General features: G+C 38.8%; 2 protein-coding genes across 2 annotated transcripts; both read right to left on the bottom strand.

Moving 5' to 3' along the window:
* LOC121774935 (40S ribosomal protein S6-like) lies at positions 1 to 2159 on the bottom strand. The gene is made up of 6 exons (XM_042171850.1): positions 2083 to 2159; positions 1917 to 1981; positions 1069 to 1126; positions 868 to 976; positions 504 to 776; positions 1 to 419 (listed from the first exon to the last, which is right to left on the bottom strand). Exons 1-6 carry the CDS (start codon positions 2086 to 2088, stop codon positions 181 to 183), a joined length of 750 nt encoding a protein of 249 aa, XP_042027784.1. The 5' UTR covers positions 2089 to 2159; the 3' UTR covers positions 1 to 180.
* Positions 2160 to 3400: 1241 nt separating this feature from the next.
* On the bottom strand, positions 3401 to 8867 carry LOC121774834 (protein SCAI homolog). Its single transcript, XM_042171694.1, has 9 exons — positions 7900 to 8867; positions 6705 to 6911; positions 6366 to 6608; positions 6134 to 6200; positions 5865 to 6056; positions 5656 to 5747; positions 4806 to 4988; positions 4587 to 4720; positions 3401 to 4088 (listed from the first exon to the last, which is right to left on the bottom strand). The coding sequence occupies exons 1-9, from the start codon at positions 8398 to 8400 to the stop codon at positions 3908 to 3910; spliced, it is 1800 nt and encodes a 599-aa protein (XP_042027628.1). The 5' UTR covers positions 8401 to 8867; the 3' UTR covers positions 3401 to 3907.
* Positions 8868 to 10857: the final 1990 nt, after the last annotated feature.

Genomic DNA, 10857 nt, shown 5'->3' with positions numbered 1-10857 from the left:
TACAGAAACGTATAAATATTAAACTAGAGTATATTAAAAAACACAAGCTTCGAAATTGTTCAGAGAAGCAGAGTAGAAAGAAGCAGAAAAAACATAGAAACCCCTTAAGCTAAGACCAGCAAAACACCAAGCCAAAAATGGCACTGACATACACGAAGGGTATGAGATCCTAGAAGACAATCAAGCAGCAATAGATGGCTTCGAGGCTGTAGAGAGTTTAGACCTCCTCTTAGCCAAGCTCTCACTGCGTCTTTCCCTTTGCTCCTTCAACCTTTGAGCAAGGAGCTTTTGGTAATCAGCAGCTTCTGATTTAGCCTTGGCGATTCTCTTCTTTTTCTCAGCAATTCTGCCTCTCTTCCTCTGCAGGGTGAGGGGAGTGACCAACCTTTGAATCTTAGGAGCTTTGCTGACTTTCTTCCCTGTGTTCATATATTAGATGTCAACTTAATCCATATGCATCAAAAGTCATTCGAAGGATATAACATGGAAATGCTAAAACTCACCAGCTTTGGTGGTGAATTCACGACGGTATGTGTTAACATACTTCCTGACATCATCTTCCTTGTTAAGGTTGAAGAGCTTGCGTATCTTTGAAGCCCTCTTTGGACCTCTCATCCTTGGTTTCTCAGTGTCAGTGAGACCAGGAAGATCATTGTCGCCCTTTTTCACAATAACCAAGTTAAGGACAGAGAGATCAGGGCTCACAATGCAGCCACGGACAGACTTCCTTCTGCGTTCACCGTTTCTCCTACCATATCCACGGAAGCATGGGGTTCCTGTTCAAATATGTGTATCTCAATTAAAAATTTCATGATCCATAGAAAATTATTCAATAGGGGGGAGCCTGATTAAAGGCACCATACATACCACGGTGCAGCAGGAGTCTCACACGACCAGGGGTCAGGACACCCTGCTTCATTGGGAAGCCCTGCTTGTCACAACCACCCATAATCTTGAAAACATACCCTTTGAACTCCTGAATATTTGGGTCAACATGTTAGAATTAGCATAAGCAAAAAAAGATTTTTGTATCAATCATGACCAATAAATCAACAAATAAAAGCATACATCTCCAAGTGCATCTCCACTGACTTCTTGAGATATCCTCTTGTCCCAAAAAACCCGGCTGCAATTGACAGAATGAACTAGGATCAGGCACATAGATCACAGCTTGGTGTATACAGCACAGCTCATACGCCACACAATTAGTACAATTATAATCACTAAGCATCATACACCCTCCATGGTGACATATACAAAAAAAGAAACAACCGAAGCAAGACATTTAATTTTAAACTTTTCATAGTTCTATCTATTCAAAATATAAATTGTACAAAACACTAAGATGTGAAGAACAATGCAAGAGGCAATATTACATACAATCAGCAATGGCAAAAAGACTGTTCAAGAAATTCAGGGAAAAAAAGAGATGCAACAATAAAATCAGGCAAGCTACTAATTTAAAAATACAGTAAGGAAGACAAAAAGTTAACATAGCTGACATTAAACAGCATCACGGTTAAGACATCTCCAGCAAATTCGCCTATATCAATCATAATATGAGATCATATATGTAACTAAAATTTAAAGCCAATTTGCTAAGACCGAAATGCACCAAACAGTCGCAGTTTAAACAGAAAAACAGGCAGTTTTCTAGGCTAAAACATCTTCAATGTTTTGAAGATTTTATCATGTTAATTCTTATACAAATCAATGACGAAAGGAAGGACAAAGTAAATGAAATTTTCGACGGAGCTAAAAACTCAAAATATAAAGTATACACGAGCTAATTCAAGCATATCTAAAGTTACAATAACATAAACGAATTCCTATGGAAACCAAAGTATCCAGATTTAACAATAATACGAAAGGTATGATCAAATAGGAGATTAAGCAAGCGAGGAAAGAAGATATACAGTTTAAGGTCATCGTCGATTTCCAGCTTCTTCTGGCATCCAGTGGTCGGATTGGCTATGTTGAACTATCAAATGAAAAATAAATCATAAATCCACATTAAGAGATGAGCAACGGCTGAGCTCTTGTGTGTGTGCTGTGCGAGAGAGAGAGAGAGAGAGATTAAACCTTCATTGGCGCAAGAGGACGTGAGAAACTGAGAATCACTACGGCCCTCTCTTCTCCAACACTAGGGTTTCGAAAACTGGATGAATTTTTGGGAACTCTTATATATATGCAGCCGAAAATAACTGTTGATTGGCCCAAGAATAAAGGTATAGGCCCATCATTTGCATAAAATTAATTGGGCTACCCAATTTGGATTTGATCGAACCGAAATATCTTGATCTGGATAGGAGAGAAGAGAACTATGTCCCTCTACTCCATATTATTAACAAATTTGTCTATAAAAAATAATTTTATTTTTCTTTTTTTAGGTATTCACGTCAATTTTCAAAATTGGAAATTATGTTTTTACTTTATTTACTTTTTCTCGGTCCATTTCTTACTTTTTCTCCTCTCTTTCATACTTTACCCACATTTTCTCTTTCTTTATCATATTTTACCAATTTTTCATTAAATCTCATGTCATTCACTAATGAGGCCTATTTTACAAGGACGGAGGAAGTAACATATAACAAACAAGAGTCATTAGATTATTTTGACATTAACGAAGATTATGTTGTTGACTCCAAAAATGGTGTTGAATTTTAGGTAAAAAGCAATTGATATATACAGCCTAGTAAAATGGTATGGACATTTTGATAAAAATTAAAGCATTTGATATATATACAATGTGGTACATCCTAAAAGTACATAAAGTATGCACCATCTACAACCATATGGAGTCGCAATGGAAGAACAACTGGGGTGAGACGGATTTGATTAGAGGGGCACATAATATCGAGAACAAGTAGGTCTTCAAGTACCTTAAGACTTGGGAGAAGGTGCACAACTACAAGAAGTAGTCGGGCAACGGAGGATCAGGCCATGACGGATAGAAGAGAACAAATCGTTAGGAACTGACAATACACAAGTAGAATATCAAGAATGAGGGATGCAAGTGCGAGCATTGCGCCGAGTAGAAGCCGCCCAATGGGTCAAAAGACGCCCAAGTGCAAGGGAAAGACGTCAATCACATATAAGGCACGGATGGTAACATATAAGGTTAGATAACTAAAAATCGATAGGTGCACAAGTTCAGTTAGTTTGTGTGCTGATTCATGATTGGAAGTGTCGCAAGCATATGTTAATAGTAGAATTTTATAATGCATGTTGATAATTCAATTCGTCAAATATTATATCATTAGAAATCAACAAGTCATGTTTCAGTTATAAATGAAAAACTACACAAAAAAGTATATTTGACTCATTTGAGTTTAATGAGGATTACATCCGACATTAGACTTGAATCCAAACCTAATTTTACACACATAAAAGAGAGCAATAACCACAATTTGAAAATGTATAATGAATCATGAATATTTCAGTTCACATTGGTAATCTTACATAAGTTCCATCAACTATGCACCAAATGCTCAAATACACACCAGTTATTAGAACCCAAGTCACGGCGAGACAGGATAAAACAAATGGATATACAAAAATGGAGAACCTCAACACCTACTTCATTCTGTTTTACAAAAGTTATGAACAAATTACTCCTAATTTTTGTGATAATTTAACAAACTATAAAACTCAGAAACCCCAACTGGCTAATAAACCATCAACTCAGCCACACCGACACTATGCATGACTTTGAACAACTGCATTCACAACCATTTGGTACTGTTAGTTGCCTCGAAGAAACCAATGGCCCGAGACTATCGATCACCATTACATACTGCTTGCGTAACTTGATTGTAGGTATTCAAAGTATTTCTCCCAAGAGGTGGCAGATTATACGATTCTATCATACTCCAATATACAGTTTACTAGTCCCTTTTATAAGTAGTTAAAGGGATCTAAAGCAGTCTGTGACCTTGAGGTGATTCGCGAGTTGGGTGATTGCAGGTTGCACAGCTTTGGAGTTGGCAGATACTGAACTCGGAAGTTCAGGTATACAAATAGGCAAATATTGGTCGCCCTCCTCTCTTTTGCAAAACAGAGTAAGAACAGCGCGGCAGAATATGAATCTGGAGAAATGAAAGAACAGTACAATCACCAAGTTACGCTGTTGTATAAAGTAGTTCAAGAAAAACATGTCTTAGATCAAAAACTCGTGTCTTGGATGCCTCAGGAAGCAAATAACCAAGTTCGAGATAACTAAGTTCGAAGGCTTCAATAACATGTTCTAAAGGGGGCATGTTTCGATGGATTACTATATTCTGAACTTTGCATGTACCTCGGAGATGATGCCTAGAAAATGTTATTAACTCAGTCAAGGCATATGATTGAAGATGTATAATTATCATAGTTCAGTTCCGAAGCCACTAGAGAGACTTGGTACTAGTTCGCATATGGCACCATTGCTAATGATGACTAAAGTAATGGGTTCAAAAGAAAATAAAAACTATTAGAATAAATTAGTTCACTTGCCAAGGCCTCTTATTGTAACTCGTCACTGACAAAAATAAAACTATTAGAATAAACTAAGTTGATCACATGGATGGTTGGAGACAGAAACTAAGTACCTCAGAATAAGCCGGCGAAGAAATGGATCAGACAAAAGTTGAGCCCAGACAAGGTCCAGATCAGCTGAAGTACAGAGAATTTGCTCCCATTTGGAGAAAGCAGCGGAGAGGATGCTTTCTGTGCTGGACATATTCTGAAAAAAAGATCATTTACCAGAATCAGCTAGATAGTAAAGGAGCCAAATTCTGAAGAGAACTACTGATCAAAAGTTCCCTGACCTTGTCATCTTCTGTTAAGTTAAAATCAAATAGCTGGCAGAAAGCCAGTAAAGGAGCAGTCAGAAAGAACGTGAACTGACTTCCATGGCGTGTTGAGTCAATAACACTCGAATTCTTGAATGATGGACTTAAAGGAGAAAGAAACAAAGCAACCGGTTCACCCCTTTCTGCTCCACGTAAAACCTGATTACCATTTTGCATGTCAGCGCCTAACAGCAAAATTGGTACTTCCAAACCAATTTTCAGAATCACCAGTGAAGGTATAAAGAACATGCTTCATTTATATTAGTAGCAATTAGTTTAGTTTGGTAAATGTTAAAGGATGTACTAAACCACAACTACTGGAAACCGCCTCTGGGCTAAGCATAGACAGGCAGGCCTAGAACGCCAGCCAAAAGAAGCATAGAGAAATCGACAGTGTATCATACTAAGAAAGGAAAAGCTAGTGAGTAGTTAGTTTCAAACTCAATTTTAATGCATGTAATTGGCTTGCAGGGACTTACAAACATGAGAACATTTACTTCAAAGTTCAGTTTTTGTGCCAAACATTTTGGTCCTGTTCGTTCTACATGATGTTTAACAGATAACATTACCTATATTGGAGCTACAAACATAGTATACATTAACAACAAATTAAGTAAAAGATTTTTCTCTGGAAATTCCACGAGCACAAGTTTGTGTAAAATCTTGTGTAAAATCTACAAAAAATGATAAGAGAAATGGTTAGCTGATATTGCTGAATATCAACATACCAACGGTTCTGGAGCATTAAAACTTCTCTGAGATATACAGTTCATTGCTAAGTAAATACTTCGATTAAAGTCACTCTACAAAGTTCTAACAAACCTGCCTTGAATGCATGGCTGTTATTACTATCTATTATCAGGAAAAGAGGCCTTCTAGTAAAAGGAATCAGATCACCAGGGAAGAGGATATTTGAACCTGTATCATAAACACAAGGTCATAAGATAAGAACAGAAAACATAATTAAACTACTTTCATTGGCTATAATATCCTAATGTGGAGAAGAACAAAAATAAGCAATTTTTGAAAACATACTTCCATTTCTGCTTGGACCTAACACTAAATAATCCTCATAATATAGATTTGAATGCCCCTTTGTAGTAATGTGATTTTCATAAAAACCATTCCTCTGTTGACGATGGCTGCTGGAAGAGGCACTGGGCAGAGAAGATTTTCTTGTAATCTCATTATTTTCTACTTGCGAAGTACTAGAATAACCAGAATTCCCTGATATGGAAGATGATATCAGCCGGCATGATTATATCAAGCTCAGATAAGCAATCAGTAATTTAGTAATACGTAACCTGCAGCAGACACATATAAGAGCATAACACTATCGGTTGGAAGTTCCTCACAAATTGCTGCAATCACCTGGAAAATGGCCAGAGTCAGAATTGAAATGTGCTCATAAAAGCTGAAACTTATGGCTTTTAAAGGGTTACAGTTTGAGTTCAAACTTTCAGTCAAGATCTAATTTCAAGCACAAACTATAACACAAAAAAAGGTAACTCATAAGGCCAGGATTATATAACTCACAGCTATAAACTGAGTCACAGATGGACGGTAGAGAACAGCTTTTTTAGGATTTGGAGGTAGATTGGGATCTGTCATATCTGCCATCAAATTTACATCTATCAATCCTGAGGTAACAGAATGATCAGCTGGTCCACCATTCTCCCTCGGTTCAACAGGGTGCTTCTGGTAGAAAGATCCACTAGGTTCCCATTCCAAAGATTGCAGCATTCTAAAAGTATCTAAAGTAAGTTCTGCAAATTTAACCTGACATGCCATATAGAGTGCATTGCTCAAAGTGTTATATGGTTTCAACTTTACGAATGTAATAGCCAAAAATCTGAAAAAACATAAATGTATTGCCTCATTTTTGTGATAACTGGTCAGCAGTGCATCTCTAAACTTCAAAAGTCTCTTTGCGTGAAATCGGGCCACATACGGAAGTGAGGCTGGATATGAATCAAACATGACAGTATAGCGCAATGGCCTAGAACTGGTGCTACCTGAATCAGCTTCTGTAAACCGCATGATTTCTTGGACCACCAACCTCCATTCTTTGAAGTTGGTACCCTATACGAGAAACTATACTGTTGGTTACACAGTTATGCAGCAAAATTTATCAATGTTCACATAAAAAGCCATACCATAAATTAGATATGCATACAGAACTTTTACAGCTTTATATAGATATCAAATTGTGTATGATTTGCTGGAGAGCTGATTAAAGAATGAAATAAAATGGACAAACTGCATGAGTAAAACCAAACTTGTTATCATGGCAAATAAATTACCTGAGACCGACATAAGACTGAGACCCTGTGGAAACGAATTTAATAATATGAACATAAACTTTTAATTTACTAAGGCCAATTATTACTGGAGATGAGCCAAAGACCTTCGAGAGTGCATGCCTATTTAATAATTTCTTTCCCACTGTAACTAGAACATTTATGCACCACCATTGCCTTTATACAGTTAGACTTTATTCTGCGAAAGGAATATTGTTTACTTACAAATTATGTATCTAGAGCGTCGAAGGAGAACAAAGTAGACCACTTATACGAATTATACAAAAGATTTTAACCACAATTATGTAGGAGTACTTATTAAGGCATTGTAGATACATCTGTACATGCTCTTAACAAATAGATAAGGTTAATTTCATCCTTGCCACTATATATAGATGTAACTTGTAAGCAGATATACCCCAAATTTTCTAGACTTTCAACAGCTAACCATATATGTCCACAACTCAAGACAAACTAGTCCATTGACTTCACCAGAAAAACATAGCATCACGATTTGCACAAAAATTTCCCGGTAATAGCCAGTTGAAAAATAAAATATTAGCTAATTACAGTACTATGGAAGAATTAATGATGAACGAGCCCCACACACCGAAGAGAATCACAATTTCCAATCAAGCAAGGAAAAGATTAACCTATAGAAAACAATTGATAGTAGAAAGGGCAACACATCTGAAAGAGATACTCAGACCAATTATATCACAAATTTAGAGAAACTCGAATCTCAAAAGGAAAGAGTACCAAATAATTACCCGAAAATTAACTCTACTGTCATCGACGAGATCCTTAAACCTCTGAACAAGGAGCTTCACCATCTCGACATGATTCATAATCAAGGAGACCATCAGGAACCTGGCGTAGAACCTCAATTCCTTAAACCTAACCCCTCGATCCTTGGTCGAACCCTCGAAATACCTCCTATTGAAAATCGCCTCGTAGAATATGTAGGCTTCGAGAAGAAACCGAGCCTCGCTAGTCCTCAAATACTGGTTGAAATAGAGTTGGCCGATTCGCGAAGCGATCTCCCCAATCTCCCACCGCTGGAGGCCCGATTCCATCAATTTAGCCCTATTTTCCTGCTGGTACTTCCACAGCCGCATATACGCCTTGAAAACCTTGTGGAAGAAGTGGCCGTACTGCGGTCCGCTCCCGCCGTAGGGATGCAGCGGCGCGTCGCGCACGCGCGCGAACTTTCGCTCCGCGTTCTCGACGAGAACGCGGAATTTCTTCGGTGAGTCTTCCTCTCTCGACATCCGAGTTAGAAAGAAATTCCCCACGACCTCAATTCGCTTGATTTTGTGCGACGAGCTTCACCATTTTTCTCTCTCTACTGTGCTGGTTGCTTTCGAGTCAACTGGAGGAAAATTGGAGAGACATATGCCTACGTGGAAATATAGAAATTGTTTCTAGAGAGAGAGAGAAGAGTGTGCTGGTAAATGGAGGACTCAGGCAGTCAGGTCGGGTCAAAATATTCGGTTTCTGTTTTTCCTCCGTTTTTCCCCCTTTTCTAATCGTTGCTGTGTCTCTCGTTTATGAGCGGAATTTTGTTAAAATCAGCTCCGGTGCGGTGGCGGAATAATGAGTTTAGATAGGATTATGCCGCAAGGGGATGGTGGTGAGTGGTGGTGGAGGACTCGTGGTGGACAGTTGTTTACTGGTGTGACGGTGAGAGGAGTCAGGACTGTCTGTGTGTATGAATGTGTGAGAGAGTGTATGAATGTGTGAGAGAGAGTGTGTGTTATTCTAATTTAAGGCGTTAGTTGATTTTATTCTCATTCTTTTAAGAGCATTCATAGTAAGAGCAATAGCAATGGTGGTCTGACTCCAAATCCCTCAGAAACCGCCTTCGCCTTGATTGTTGGCTATAATCGGATCCTCAGAGATATCTGCCTAATAATGAGCAAGAGCAATCGACTCCTCAATGGAGTAGGTACTCCTTGTGCGCCCACCCTGTCCGCCCTCATACTTGCCCCCCACTTTCTCCTTCCTCTACCCCTTCGTCGCCTTTGCCTAGGAGGAGATGGCTCCATATCAGACACCTCGTACTCGTCGGTGCTGAAGTTCAAGTCTCTTAACGGAACAGTAGATTCGTCAGTCCCGGGAGTACCAAACACGCTTGGGCTCATCGTTGGGCAGTAGACATCATCGCCGGAACTCGATGTGTTCATCGGTCTACCAGCACCGACGTAGCTGCTTTGTGGGAAGCCAGCATATTGGCTTCCGTGGAGAAAAGGTAGACCTCCTTGAGACGGAATCTGGTTTGAACCCATCCCAAACTGGGATTGGTTTCCCATCCCGAACATGTTTTCCACAGGAAATTGGTCCCCTCCGGGAAATTGGTTTCTCGCTAGCAGGTTCGAAAACTGACCTCCGTGGCCAGTAAACTGGTTATCGCCGGAATTATTGGCCTCATTGGAATTCATTTTGCTAGAGAGAAGTAAAAAAATTATTGGATAGAAGTAAATTGAGAGATGAATATGTGAAATGGAGGAATGAGGTATATATAGAAGTAATTAAATTTTAAAAAAATGAAAATCGGCTCCGCCATCGGCCCGAGCCTCTGCAATGGATGCCCATCGCAGGGCCGATGCGGAGCCCATGCACTATCGGCTGGGGCGATTGATCAGTCATGGGGCGGAGGCGATGCGGAAGGGGAATCGGCCCTCCCCCCGGCAATGGTGGCCTGTGGGAGCCGATGGGGAGGCCGATCTCTTGGCACTTGCGATCGGCCTCCATTGTGAGTGCTCTAAGAACGCCCTAGCAATAGCTTATCAATAGTTTGGCGTTAGTCCACTATTGCGTTAGTTGATTTTGTTATCTTTTCATTTTAGGCTCTCTTATAAATGAAATTGGAAAATGGAATGAAAATCTAACTAAATTATTAAAACTGGGTATGTAAATTCAATCAGTTACTTGGGTTATACTCAATACCCATTAGAGCATTCATAATACAAATGCTCATTTCAAGGGCCTATTTCCATTTCCTCCTGTCACATCAGCATTTTAATCCAGGGGTCTATCTCCCTACAATTGAAGAGCCTATTTCAATTTTCAGCCATCTCATTTCCACATTAGCATTATTTCTATATTTCATTTTTAATTATTATTATCAAATAAAATGAGAAAAATTAGTAAAAAAAATAAGTTCAAGACGAAAAATTGTTAAAAACATACTTCCTCCGTCTCATTTCTAGTGATTGACTGCTTTTCGGCACGTGTTTGAGGAAAAATGATAATAAATAGTTAAAGCGGAGAGAAAGTAAAGTAAAAAAGATAATAAAGTAGGTGAAGCTCTCTTCTACGTTATACTCTTTTTTACTTTAATTATCATGTTCTCAAAATATCGCTAAAAAAGAAATCAATCACTTGAGCTGTGACAGAGTGAGTAATTAATTTTTAAAAAAATTGAAGAGGGTGAATATAAATAATTGTCGGAATTCATTATCTAAAGAGATAAAGAGAAGTATAGAGTGAGAATGAAGGGGTGAATGCAAATATTCGGGTATGGAAGTATATATAGAAGGTTTAAAAATAAATAAAAAATATTTTGATAGGGCCGATGATTAGAGTTTAGATCGGCCCTATCAACACAATGATGGGCCGATCATGGCCCCATGGAGATCGGCCATAGCCGTTGGAACGGTCCTTTGGGGTGAGTTGAGATGGGCCAATGATAGGCCCCTTTTCCAAATGGGGGCGATCATGCCTCG

Source organism: Salvia splendens, chromosome 17 (assembly GCF_004379255.2).
Source record: "Salvia splendens isolate huo1 chromosome 17, SspV2, whole genome shotgun sequence".
Classification (NCBI taxonomy): Eukaryota; Viridiplantae; Streptophyta; class Magnoliopsida; order Lamiales; family Lamiaceae; genus Salvia; species Salvia splendens.
The sequence above is the reverse complement of the archived record's forward strand: the minus strand, read 5'-3'. Positions and strand labels throughout refer to the sequence as shown.